Here is a 13,278-nt window from a genome sequence, read left to right as displayed (position 1 = left end):
AATAGTCTTTTTTTTTTTTTATTTATTTCTTTTTTCTTTTCCTTTTTAATTTTCTTTTTAAATTTTCTTTTATTTTAGTATTTTATTCACTTAATTATTTATTTGTTGTTGTTTTGTAATTATGATATTTCCATTATTGAGAGGCTGATTGAGATTTTCCTTTCTTCATGATCCAGAAAATTAGAATTTGATTTTTTTTTGACAACTGGTAAAATCTTCCTAGAAATGTCAGGATTTGTTATTGTTTTTCGCAAAAAAAATGGTTTATATTCAAGCCAAAGATATTGAAAAGTCAAAAAATGTTAACATTGAAAAAAAAAACCAAATTACTGCAATGCTATTTTTCTTTTGTAAATTTAAGTTTTAATGCATTTAATTGCAATGAGGTTAAACTGGTGAATTTATCTAATAGAAATATCTACATTTTTTAAATCAACTACAGAAATGTTTGAATTTCCCTCCCCTCCCCTCCCCCAAACCTTCTGGTTTGTATGGTCAGCTGACCTGTCACGGGACTATAAAAATTCCCAGAACGCCCTAGTGGCGCGTAAATCCTCCACGTGAAAAACATGGCGGAAAAGAAGACGATATAGAAAATACACCGAGCTAAATATCCCGTAAAAAAACTATGGCAATGACACGAGAAGAAGCTTATAGAGTCCTAGAACTCCATAGAGGTACCTTAATGAACCAATAAGCCTTACAACTTTTAAAGAAACTATTTTGCTGGAATTGTAATTTTGAAAGAAAGAAAATGTGTTTGACAAAGAAAGTCGTAAAGTTCGGTCTTAATATATATTTTTAAATTTACTTGGGTAATGTGGTCTTGAATTTTGTTGTTCTGTGCGTAATACTGCTTGTAGAACTCAGTTAGTTTTCCTTCAGGGTCCATTGAAATGAAAATGTGCTTTATATTACTGCATGTCATAGCTGAATCATAACATAAGCTTTTAAAACTCGAATGTCGTATTAAAATTGCATTGAGAGCGAACGATTGAACAAAATGTTTCAGGATTGTTTACCGATTCTTGTTTGCAAATAAGAATTATACTTAATTATTCCCATTGAAATATCACAAATTGCGATATTACACACCGTTTTAAGGTAGTTTCTTTTCATTTTATAAATATATACTGTGCATGTTTTTGTAGCTCTTTTGTTCGACGAATTTTCGTTCATAATTGATGTTTTGTCAACACAAAAAATGATATTAAGCTGACATTATTTTGTTTTGTCTTTTCACAATGTGATAAACAGTACCCTCCAAGCATTTCTAGCAATTAACTTAAGACTCATTAACTGCTGTTTGTACTTTTATCTAACGATATGTACTTTTATTGACATTCTTGAGTATCAGACTCAAAATCATCTTATGAAACATCCAGACCCACATCTCTAGTAATAAATGATATGTGATATGTTACCTATCCTCCTTACTCCTCGTGGCACATCAGGAAATGATATACTATTATGAAAAATAGAGCAAGAGATCAATCAATCAACTAGGACTCGCAAGAGCTTCACTTTGATGATGACAAAGATGTCTTCAACCTATAATTTCCAATATATCGCCTCTATGATTTAGAGACGCGGACGTGACTCAATTCTACTACAAGCACCAGCAAATGACTAAGATATTTATTATGTTTTAGATCCAGCACCAGAAGAAATACGGGCAAGTTATAAACGTCTGGCACTGAAATGGCACCCAGATAAACACAGTAATAGCCCTGAAGCGACCAAGGTTAGTATTAGTATACCAAAATGATATTTTGATAAATATTGGTATTCTCAATGTAAGGAGAGTTCTTACTGTACTAAGACAGTAAGTACTAAATACCAAACCAAAAAAATACAATCACAGCATGTTTCTATCATGGCAGGATCTCCAGTTTTCCTCCGTAACCCTAACAAGCTTAATTATATTTTGATCTGCAAGTTTGCTCATTTTGATCATTCTAGAGATTGTTTCAGAGTATCAATTTAAATTGAAAATTTTGTGAGGCATTGTGGATCATTGTCATCTTATTTTAGTCGTTATTAGATATTATTATTTGTTAATAATTCCTTATTTGTTTTAAATATCCAGAAATTTCAAGAAATCTCTTCTGCATACAAAAGATTGACAAGCACTGAATCTAATGATGAAATACACCTGAGCAGGGTAATATATTATTAACATATATTAATCACTATTAATTTTATTGAAAATCTTATTGTCAACTGTTGGGAAAATATCATCTACCTCTCTTTTTTAAACTTTTTTTTCCATTCATATAATGTAATTTAATTCCATTTTCTTACTTTTGTTGTTTTTTTCCCTGGAGACCCTGAAATGGAGGTCTTAAAAGGTTAAATGCCATGGCCTTACTTACTTACAGTATTTTGGCTTTTGTTTCATAGACTGATATGTTTGATATATTTGCCCATGTATTTTTTCATCGCAATGGTAAGTAATTATATTCCATTCTTATGATGGTTTTTTTTTTCAAGAAAAAGTCATGGTTATGCATTATGTATAAACAAAAAAATTCTAGCATTGGGTACCTTGTTATTTGAGAGAACAGTTTTAAGTTATTGAGATTTTGAGCCGCCAATATTGGCAGCTAGTTGAAAGAAAAAATATTTTCTTCCAATGCCATCAGTATATTTCAAATCCATATAGACCCCTTGCAACATGTCAGAATGCAGCTCAATTTGGAGGAAATAACACTAGGTTTCAAATTCTCAGGAGATTGAAATTACTTTTGTTTTGCCTTCTAAATTGCGCTGGCTTGATGTCACATGCAAGGGATCTAATGGCAGCTCAAAATCACAATAAGTTTTGTACCATGATTCTCCTATTGCCAGGAAATTCTGAGCCAACATTACAGGTTTAAATTGGTGGCTCTTTCCCAGTGAAACTTCTAAGAAATTAATGATAAATGCTAAAATAGTGATATGTTAAAAGTTTTGTTTTCTCACATGATATTTTATACAAAGCTCAAATTTCACAAAAAAAGCATTCCAACAGTTTGTGAACTCTGAAATTTGAATTCTAGGTATGTTTGACTTTAATCGGTATAACCCATATGAGTCAGACGAAGATTACAGTGATGAAGACGATGAAGATATGGAAGATGAATTGTTACATAATATTGCTACTCGACTCAGAAATAAATATGACAGAAGTAAACCTACAAGTAAGTATTGTTTGTTTTGAATTTTGGGAAGCCATGGTGGTGTAGCAGCAAGAGCACTTGTGTCTCGTCATGGTGACCAAGACTTGATTCCCCAACTCGGCATTATATGCATGTAGAGTGGCTTGTTGGTTCTCTCCTATGCTTTAATAATGAATGATAATTTTATTCTTAAACGTGCAGTACATGACATCTCAATGCTCTTTCAATATGTGTAAAATATCAGATTATCACATACTGAGAGCCTGAAATCATCCCAACTCGCAATCTACAAGCAACAGAACGAGTGGGAATTATGTCAGACTCCCAACATGAAGAGATTAAGAAAGGAAAATAATGGAATAAATATCAATATCAAAAATGAAAAAGCTGAAAAATAATAAAAATATTGAAGAGCAGTTCCATGTAAGGAGCCAGAGACCACCTCAACTCGCAAGTCTACATAATAGCGACCAGACAAGCAGGAATGATGCCAGGCTCCTTGCATAACAAATTGCTTTGAGGGGTTTTCTACAGGTTCTTTCCTTTTCCTCCCTGTGAGAACCTCTAAAAAGCTCTGAAAATATGACAATAATTGATAATAATTTCTAAATTCCAATTGAAATCAGTGGATGAAAAGCCTATCTTTGGAAATGCTACTGTTAAACCTTATTTATTATTTTCCTTTATTTTTGAATTATAAGAAATTTATGATTATAATTTTAAACCTTTCAGATTATTCAAAAACAAATGGCAAACCTGCCCATAATTTATCTGAAGCAGTAAGTTAAAACCTTTTCAAGAATGTGAAATGTAAAGAACTAGATGTGAATGTGTATTGCTGGTGCTGATTTGTTTTTGTGATATTAACAGGAAGCTTTGAAAAATGCAGAAGAATTAATAAAAGAGGAAGAAAGAGATAGGAAAAAAGCAGAAAAGAGAAGACAAAAGAAAAAGGTAAATAAAATATGTGTCTAAGACTTCCCATATTTGCAGTTTTCCTTTTATGGGTAAAGAATCATTCATTCATTCATTTTGTTCGTTCGTTCATCCATTCATTCATTTCTTTTGACAATTAATGCATTTACTATTTCATTCCAGAGAAGTAAGGAAAAGAGAAAGCAGAAAGACAAAGAAGACAAAGACAAAAAGGATCAAAGTGAAAAGGAGAACAAAAAGGTGACAACAAATATTAGAAAATATTATTAAATATTTGTGTGGCGTCACAGCTACCACGTCGTCTTTCACCACTGTGAGTCCAACAGGTTGGGTCTCTGGATCAAACCCTGCAGTCGCCACATGTGAATTGAGTTTGTTTGATGTGTTGTTCTCTTCTGTGCTACAAAGGTTTTCTCCGGGTTCTCCGGTTTCCTCCCTTCGTAAAAATCAACGTGTGAGTTGAGTGTTGTGTGCATAGACAATTGAATGTAGTGGTAGTGCGTGTGAGCAAAAAGTATCCCCAATTAGTGCGAAAGTGCTAGAACGACTAGACACTTAAATAAATGTGATTTTTTTAATTTTTATTTTTTATTTTTAAACATAGTGAAATTGGTTGTATTTTACTAATCTTTAAAATGCTGATGTATATTCATCCATTCTTAAATCTTCAGGAAAATGATAAAGAAAAAGTACCAATTATACAGTTTGAAAAACTCAATTTAAAAGAAAATCAAGATACCAATAAACCTCCTCAAAATGTAAAAACTACTAAATCAAATCACAGTCCTACTATGCCTGGAGTAAAAGAAAAATCACAAAATAACCCTTTTAAAAAGGACCCACAAAAGACAAAAGATAAGAAAAAGTAAGTAACATTGTTTTTTGCATTGTTGGGGCTCCTGTGGCTTTAACATACAGGTAGCCCAAGTCTTTGTTTCTGTTTAGATTTTTAACTTTAGAGCATTAACCAAATAGACCTCCTCGGTGCTGGAGCGTAATGTTGTCCCATTTCAGACCACGTGTCATTCCCTAGAGAATGATATTCTTTGTTTGAGTTGTATCCATATTCATGTGTCTTCTCATGTGCAACCGAGAGCAAACCATAAACAAAGAAATGATACTCTAGGGAATGACACGTGGTCTGAAATGGGAAAACATTACGTGACAGCCAAGGAGGTCTATCGAAAGGATATACTAAGGTATCAGACAGATGATCACTGAAAAATGTTATTCACCCATTCCTAGCATATTCCGAGACCAAAGTAGATTGTGATTTTGGATAGAAATTGAATATCATTCTGTTATCTGGTTGATTTTGGATATTCAATGCTATGTAAACAACTGAGAAAACCATTTTGTTATGTTTGGTTAATGCCATTCATTATTTGCATGATAAAGATGCTTCATTTTATTACTACAATATTGCCCATATCTCCCATTCCACTTGGCTCTAATAATTTTTTTTCAAATAAAATTTTATTGACAGAAATCAAGGAAATGCAGATTCAGAGTCTGATGAAGAAGTAAGTGCCACCTTTATCTTGAAAAACTTATACTTTACAACCACCACTCCCTAAACGGGGCTGTTCTGTGAGGTTCCCTCCACACTGCTACCACTACATTCTGTATTTACAACACACAACTCACATGCTGCTTTTTGAGGAGGGAGAAAACCAGAGATCCCTGAGAAAACCCTCGTGGCAAGGGAGAGAACAACACAAACTCAACTCACACATGATCCAGTCTAAGCCAGGGCTTGAACCCGGACCACAGTGGTGAGAGGCGAGCGGTAAACCACTACGCCACCCATGCCACCCAATACTATTCCCATTCGCAAGTTATAATTTAATATACCATAGAATCCCAGTTTGTTTTTTTTAATGGGCTTATAATAGTTTTTTTTACGGGGGGGGGGGCTCATGAAAAACAGGAGAGAAGGTTTTATTGAAAAAAAATTACTAATCAGTTTTCATGCAACAATGATAAACGTTTTGAAATGCAAAGAAAAACTATGAACTGAGGGAATTTTCAAAGTGCTATAGAGCTGCATGGCAGTACTCCATAAATGGGGGGGGGGCTTAAGATCAGCAGGGGATTCACGTTGGCAGACGGCTTATATCCAAGAATCCATGGTATATTATGTAAATTTCTTGGGTTTTTTTTACCTTCACTCCCCACCCCCCTCCACTAGAGATATCATACTGGCTACTAATCCTTGCTTTGGCAAATTATTAACCATTTTGAAAATTTTCTTTATAATTTCTCTAAGGAGCCAGATTGGGACCAGTCAAGTGCATTTTTTGCCAGAGCTGCAGGACGAAATCCTCCATCTAACCCAACTAATACTGTTACCAACACATTAAAAGATACCAATAATGCATATTTATCAAATACTACTGATACTCAATCTAATAAAAATGAAGATGAAAAAGAGACAACTACTGAACAATTGGATCCTGTTGTACTACAAAGTAGACAACTTGCAGGTAAGCTAATAAAAAGCTATTTCAAAAAAAGTTGGTGAAGGTTATGTTGCATCTTAAATATCAAGCCAGTGTCTAGTCATTCTGATGCTGTTCACACTACTTTGGGGGAACTTTTCATGCACACACTACCACGACATTCAATATTCTATGCACTCAAAGCAGAACTCACTTGTTGATTTTTTAAGGAAACCGGAGAACATGGAGAAAGCTCTTGTAGCATAGGAGAGAACAACACATTAAACAAACTTAATTTACATGTGGTGACCACAGAGGTTAAAGCTGTGACCCTAACCTTTGGAACCACAGTTGCAAAAGACAATACATAAGCTGTGCATGCCACTGATGTACCCTAAATGATAAAGAAAATCAGCCATCCACGGATTCTCTCCCCTCTACATTTGTTTGCTCGTTTGTTTCTTTTGAGTTAGCATTACAAAGTAGTTCTTCAATTTTCTTTATTTGTTCATACAGTTCGTGGAAATGAAATGGCAAACCTTGGAAACTATGCTGCGGCAATTGATTTATTTACACAAGCTATAAAACTAGATGCAAGTGATTTCAGGTAAAAGTTTAAGAATTATATCCATTTTTTCTTCAAACTTTGACATTTTAATTTTGTAAAAAATTAATCGATTCATAGCATTAGAAACATGTTGATGCTTATAATAATGTATAATATTTATTTTGAACTAGATTCTTTGGTAACCGGTCATATTGTTTTGACCGTTTGGGACAATATGAAAAAGCATTACAAGACGCAGATGTTGCTATATCTCTAGCACCAGACTGGCCTAAAGGATACTTTAGAAGGGGTAGAGCATTGGCTGGCATTAAAGTATGTCATCCCACTGGAGAAATTTAATTATTAAAACAATATATTAGAGTATCACAATTCTCCTATAAGCTTGATCATTAGAGAGCTGCAATATAGATCCCCAGGGGGGGATACTCTTGCTCGTTTAGGGTAGGGATGTGCTGCTGAGCCCTCTAAACCCTGACCCTGTTCCAGAGCAAAAAAAGCTGAAATTCATACCCTGTTCCAGAGTAGAATCGCTGAAAACCATACCCTGTTTGGCGGCACGTACCCGTATAGCGAATATAGGGGAGTACTCCCCCCCCCCCTCCCCCAGTATAGATCTGTATTGTCAGCTCACGATTAACTTGTGATTGAAGAATCACAATAAAAAACTTATTTTGATTCATCAATACAGGTTTATATTGACAGGCAAAAATCGTAATAACTTAAAATTAATATTAGTGAACTTAAGCCAGTCAGAATGCAGGAAAGCCGCTGTATGGCTTTTGGCTATATTCCACTTTTTTCCCACCAGGCATTCAGAGTCTTAAATTTCTTCACTTGACAGCAAGCTATGCATTCCTTGTGCTACTTCCCAATCTGGGGGTTAAAACAAAAGAGCTCCCTTTTTTATGTTAATATTTTTAGTTGTTTTGGCAGGGATTAGAGATTTTTGTATTCTAGAAAATACAAGTGCCATGTGGATTATTTAACAAATAAAACAGCTTTTTCGTGCTCCGTTCAGTAATAAAGCACGCAGGAAGTGGTATAAGCACGAAAGAAGTCTAAGGAGAAGTACGAGCCATAGGCGAAAATATAGTTACTAATTTTATTTCGGTATTGAATTTATTTACGCAAAAAGAAAGACGGTCACAGAACTTTGCGAGCGCGTATGGCGTCAGCACTGTGCTCCTTTCACTATGAAAGCACAGTTTTCGACCAATCAGTGCATTCTATCCTAACTATGTAATAATATCTTTTGTTTCTTTTCAGTTATTTTCAGACAGTGAAGTAGCATTTGCACAAGTACTAAAGTTGGATAAACATTGTGAAGATGCCATGTTTGAACTGGCTAAAGTTAGAGTACAGCAGCTTGAGGTAATGACACTCATTGTGGAGTTTTTAATTGTATTATTGTACCCCCAGGTTGGTGGTTGTGCCGAGGGCTAATGACCCACTCCCCTATATAATAAAAAGATTATATTACAGAAACTGAAAACATCCTAAATTCAACCAGTAGGTTTTAAGGCCTGTGACTTGTGGTGGTGCGAGAACTATCAACTTTTATCCAGCCCCATCCCATCCAGCGACAGTATCCCATCCGTACCTGCCATTCATCTTCCATTCATAATCAATTTATTTTTTTAATTGCACATTTTTGCTCTTGTTATTGGTAGTCACTTTTTTCTTACCTCGTGTAGGATATGGGTTTTCCAACTATACAAAGTGAAGCTGCAATACGATCTTTCGGCACAGTACAAGCTGCATTAGAAGCATTATTAGCTGGAAAAGGTAACAATAGGTGCCACCCAATATGTGATTGATTGAATTACTGACAGATTAATACTAAGAATACACTAGTATACATGCACAAAAAATGGATTGATCAATCAAGATTGATGCAATGGCTGACTAGTTCATTCATGACCCTAGATTGATATCACAGATTTTGGGTGTTCAAAATAGACACCCATAAGATAACCAGGCAAGCTATTTAGATGGCTGTTTTCTTAAACACCTGCCCACTCCTTGTCTAAAAGAGTAACTACTGAAGAAATAGAAAACATGCACCCGTGCTGTGTGCAGCTATAAAGCATGCAGGGGTTGACAGAACATGAGAGAAGAGTTAGGAGAAGCATGATGCGAAGCGGAGTGCTTCTCGACACTTCTCGAAGTGTTCTGACAATCCCCAAGTGCTTTATAACTTCACACAGCAGCACATCAAGCAAGTTTTTTATTTCTTTTATAAGACATAAATTAAATTAATATTGAAACTGAAAGTGCGCATGCATCATGCGTGCTCTCATAAAGCACTCGCTCCCAACCAATCAGAACACAAGATTTAGAACAGTTCTTTTATAAATATTTATATCAAATGCGTTATTTTCTTCCAGTTCAATGTCCCAATACAGAGGAAATATATGTATCAGATGAAGAGGAGGATGCAAGAATAAGGTATGAAGATTGGGCTAACTAGACTTGCTGTGCAGAGGTAAACACTACATTGGGAAATTTAGGGGTAAGCCCAATGGGCAGCCCCCTTTCTCCAATATTCAAAAGAAAAATCTAGCTTGCTGTAGACCCCTTTTAGATTAAAAAATGACTCCATAATTTAAGAGTACAAGTTAAAATTACTCTTGTTACTAAAGGGAATTCGTAATCTCTGAATGGTTCTGCATAAGAAAACATATGAATCAACTCAAACAAAGAATCTTATTCTCAACTCTATTTCTATAGTAACTTATACAATCATGGTCCAAAAGAGAAAGACTTTTTGCTGCCTGTGTCACTCTATTCCAAGTGAGATACCAGCTATGTATTTATAATACATCTGATAATTCCTGGTTGTTTTCCACAGAGTCACCTCATCTATAGCCCCCGTTGAACAAAGTATAGGTTTGTGTAAATCAGTCTGGGTTGGTAATGTCAATGCTGAGATAGTAAGTGAAGCACAGCTGCAGCAGATATTCTCTCAATGTGGAAAAATAGAATCTGTCAAGGTGCTACCCACAAGATACTGTGCATTTATAAATTACTTGACTCCTGAAGCAGCTGCTAGAGCCATAACAATTTTACAGGTAATGTTACTAACACAATTTATGATGACTATATAATAGATTTCTAGCCAGGATCTAGATCTTATTTAAGGGCCAGGAGGTCCAGGTAGAGAAAAATTTTAAAAAACTGTACCCGAGGTCTTGAAAATATGGGTCAAAGCTGTTAGAATAAGGTCCGATTTGAAGGTTGAGGGCACAGTTTTTCCCTATCTGGACTGACTTTAGGGTGGTAAATATCTTATCTATTTTTCCCCCATTTACTTTTACACTTTGTTTTGTTGTTTGACAAACTGTTTTCGCATGCGCCTGCATAGATGACTTAAGCCGTACGTCAGGATACTGGACCAGGGACAGAGAAAGAAAGTACTGCACACTTGCACAGCCAATCAGAATGCACAATTCTTAGGATACCAGAATGGAAAAACCAATACCAGTAGTTCAGATTTTGCATTATGTTGAAAATCTCTTGTAATGGGATCTCATTATTGTTCTTTGCATTTCACAGGATGCAGATTTCAAATCCCCCAAAAGTCACTTTCAAATAAGTGGGTTGCCTTTGGTTTACTAACACACAGGAACCCCAAGTAAACTTAAGTTTGTTTTCTCCTCACAGGGATTTGAATTAGGTGGGCAAAACTTATTGCTGCGTTACCCCAACAACAGTGGCATTCCAACTACTTTACAACCACTAGTTAATGAAAGGTACCAACTGAAGCTTTAATGATCTCTCACAGTAATTCCTAGATTTATTTAACCTTGTCCAATTATTCTGTCTTTCATAGCTTTTCCAAACCTAAACTAAGTGGTCCAGTAAATGGAGATGAATGCTATTTCTGGCGCACAACAGGATGTAGCTTTGGAGATAGATGCAGAAATAGACACTTACCAGAGAGTAAAGGTGTTGACTTGAAAAAAGTGGAAGCAAAATATGGAAAAGTATAATTCAGATCAAATTGAATATGTTTAGACACACCTTAGAATTAATATTCCTAGTTTTCTCTGGGGCCCAAGGATAGATTCTGGTGCATCTTACTTCTGAATACTTCTTCTAGTAAACTTGTTAAGGTAAAATCTTTCTAATGTGTAAACAATTTGTGTGATTTCCATACTTGTTTTTGATTACTAAGTCATAGCCCAGTTGTTCAAGATGACACTAGTCTTCATATATGTAGGATTTATTGGTGATTCAGGATTGTGAATAATCTGGCTTTAAATGACTCAGGTTCTCACCCCAGTAGTTGATCCTTTGATTGCTTGTCAAGGACATCTTGTCATGAATTTTTTATAGCAATACGAAAATAACACAATACAATACAATAAAATCATTATCATTGACATTAATAGTAAACATCAAGTCCAAGAATCAATGTTGAAAGGCCTATGTTCTCAAAGGAGGGAAGAGTACTAAACACTGAGATTCAATATTGATACAGTGGAGTCCTCTTATCTCAAGCCCTGGATGTCTTATACTTCATATTATTTGGAGCTGAAGGCTGTGTCCAGCAGACTCATATAACTACTGTTTTACCTTTGAATATTCCATAGACCTCAATTATTACGAACCATTTCTCTGATCCCCAGAAGGTTCATAATAATGAAACTCCCTTTTACTGATATCATTGATAAAAGATCATTGAAAATTATTGTTGAACACAAAACAATGTTAACTAATGTAGTTACCGGGGGGGGGGGGGGTACTCCCATATATGGGCTATATGGGAATGATCCGCTGAACAGGGTATGGTTTTTCGAGCTTCTTGTCATAAACAGGGTATGCAATTTCAATTAAGTTCCAAGTTCTTCCTGAGTTTCCTGTCATATTCAGGGTTTTTACTTTCGCCTTGACTGAAACTGGTTATTATGGTTGTAAAAAAAAAACAATACTCGATCTGACGTGATAATTGAAACAGGAACTCAGTGCAATTAATTGTATCATAAACAGGGTCTACAAATTTGTGTTTTTTTGTCATAAACAGGGTACTCCTTTCATAATCCCAGCGGAACACCCCTACCCAAAGCCTGACGGAGTACCCCCTCCCAGCTGTAGTTGTCATTGAATCAGATTTCAGACAGGTTCAGTTTCTAGCAGTAGAATTGAGATTCAACTACCAGGATCTATCCTTGAGCCAAAGATGGATGGGGAAATATTTGATTAAATAACTTGTTTAGTTGTATGAATGAAGTGTTACCCTTTCATTATTTTGTAGATTTATCTCTTAGTTTTTTACCATATTTCACTTTTTTTTCCTGACTAAAACATTCTTAGGCACTAGTTACTGCACACACAAGCACATGGCTATTATGAAATTATATATATATACACATATATATTTTCAAGATCTCTTCATATTTTGTTAAAGTAGAATGATACTCACCTCCAAGATGATCAATATAAGTTTACCCCCCCCTCTCCCTCCCCTAGTTTTACTTTCATGAACCAAAAAGTCCAACAGTATGCACATTTCAAAAAAAATTGTCAGTGCAAAATCTGGGGAGATCTGGGATTGAAAAGGATTTTTGTGGTTTTAAGTCTACAAAAAATCAACTCTATATTTTTTAACTAAAAGGCCATGCCTCATATTCCAATCTAAAAGGAAACTAGTGAGCTACTCAGTCTCAGATTTAGAGTGTAAGATCTCCAACTGACAACATTTTTTTGAATTAAGGTATATGGTACCTTGAAAATTCCAATTTCCTGAAGGGATGTTGGGCATTGCATGACTGATTTGTTTTACCATTTTTTTCCTTCACTAAAGAACAACTGTGAGAATAACTGTACTTGTCTGATGAAAGTGACATGGAACACGATATTATAAGAGATTTATTAAAAAGTCGCATGTCATTCACCGTCAATTTTATTGATTACACTTGCCTTGAGGCCATTATTTAAGCTGTGCATTCAAATACCATTAGTATAGGAACAGGCGCATCGCAATGAAAATAGCTAAATATTAGGTGTCACTGTTGTATCATGTGAAAATTTCCCAGCAGAATTGAATCAAGTTACATAGATAGAAGACAGTGTTTGCTCTTTCGCTGAAGACTCATAATGAAATTGTGACAGCTGATTGATACCAAGTAATTGCATCTTACTGACCACGACTTTGCTTTGAGGATCATGG

General features: G+C 35.1%; 1 protein-coding gene across 1 annotated transcript; it reads left to right on the top strand.

Moving 5' to 3' along the window:
• The first annotated feature begins 540 nt into the window (after positions 1–540).
• LOC116292841 (uncharacterized) lies at positions 541–12,334 on the top strand. Its single transcript, XM_089028256.1, has 19 exons — positions 541–677; positions 1,653–1,744; positions 2,090–2,164; positions 2,404–2,449; positions 3,042–3,182; positions 3,894–3,940; positions 4,032–4,115; positions 4,260–4,337; positions 4,769–4,962; positions 5,584–5,620; positions 6,367–6,583; positions 7,055–7,145; positions 7,277–7,418; positions 8,373–8,477; positions 8,801–8,891; positions 9,494–9,554; positions 9,958–10,177; positions 10,770–10,858; positions 10,939–12,334. Exons 1-19 carry the CDS (start codon positions 629–631, stop codon positions 11,096–11,098), a joined length of 2,019 nt encoding a protein of 672 aa, XP_088884382.1. The 5' UTR covers positions 541–628; the 3' UTR covers positions 11,099–12,334.
• The last annotated feature ends 944 nt before the right edge of the window (positions 12,335–13,278 follow it).

Source organism: Actinia tenebrosa, unplaced genomic scaffold, assembly GCF_029948245.1.
Source record: "Actinia tenebrosa isolate PJP-AT-01 unplaced genomic scaffold, QUT_ActTen_1.0 PGA_scaffold12__29_contigs__length_12842862, whole genome shotgun sequence".
In the NCBI taxonomy this organism is placed as follows: domain Eukaryota; kingdom Metazoa; phylum Cnidaria; class Anthozoa; order Actiniaria; family Actiniidae; genus Actinia; species Actinia tenebrosa.
Note: the sequence above shows the minus strand (reverse complement) of the source record. Positions and strands in the feature narration are given on the sequence as shown.

Bases quoted from the DNA above. Each gene is read 5' to 3' on its own strand.
- LOC116292841 (XM_089028256.1), top strand. From the start codon at position 629: ATGGCAATGACACGAGAAGAAGCTTATAGAGTCCTAGAACTCCATAGA. The intron at 4,338-4,768 runs GTGACAACAAAT...TTAAATCTTCAG, and splicing joins GTGAAAAGGAGAACAAAAAG to GAAAATGATAAAGAAAAAGT. The intron at 7,419-8,372 runs GTATGTCATCCC...GTTTCTTTTCAG, and splicing joins GAGCATTGGCTGGCATTAAA to TTATTTTCAGACAGTGAAGT.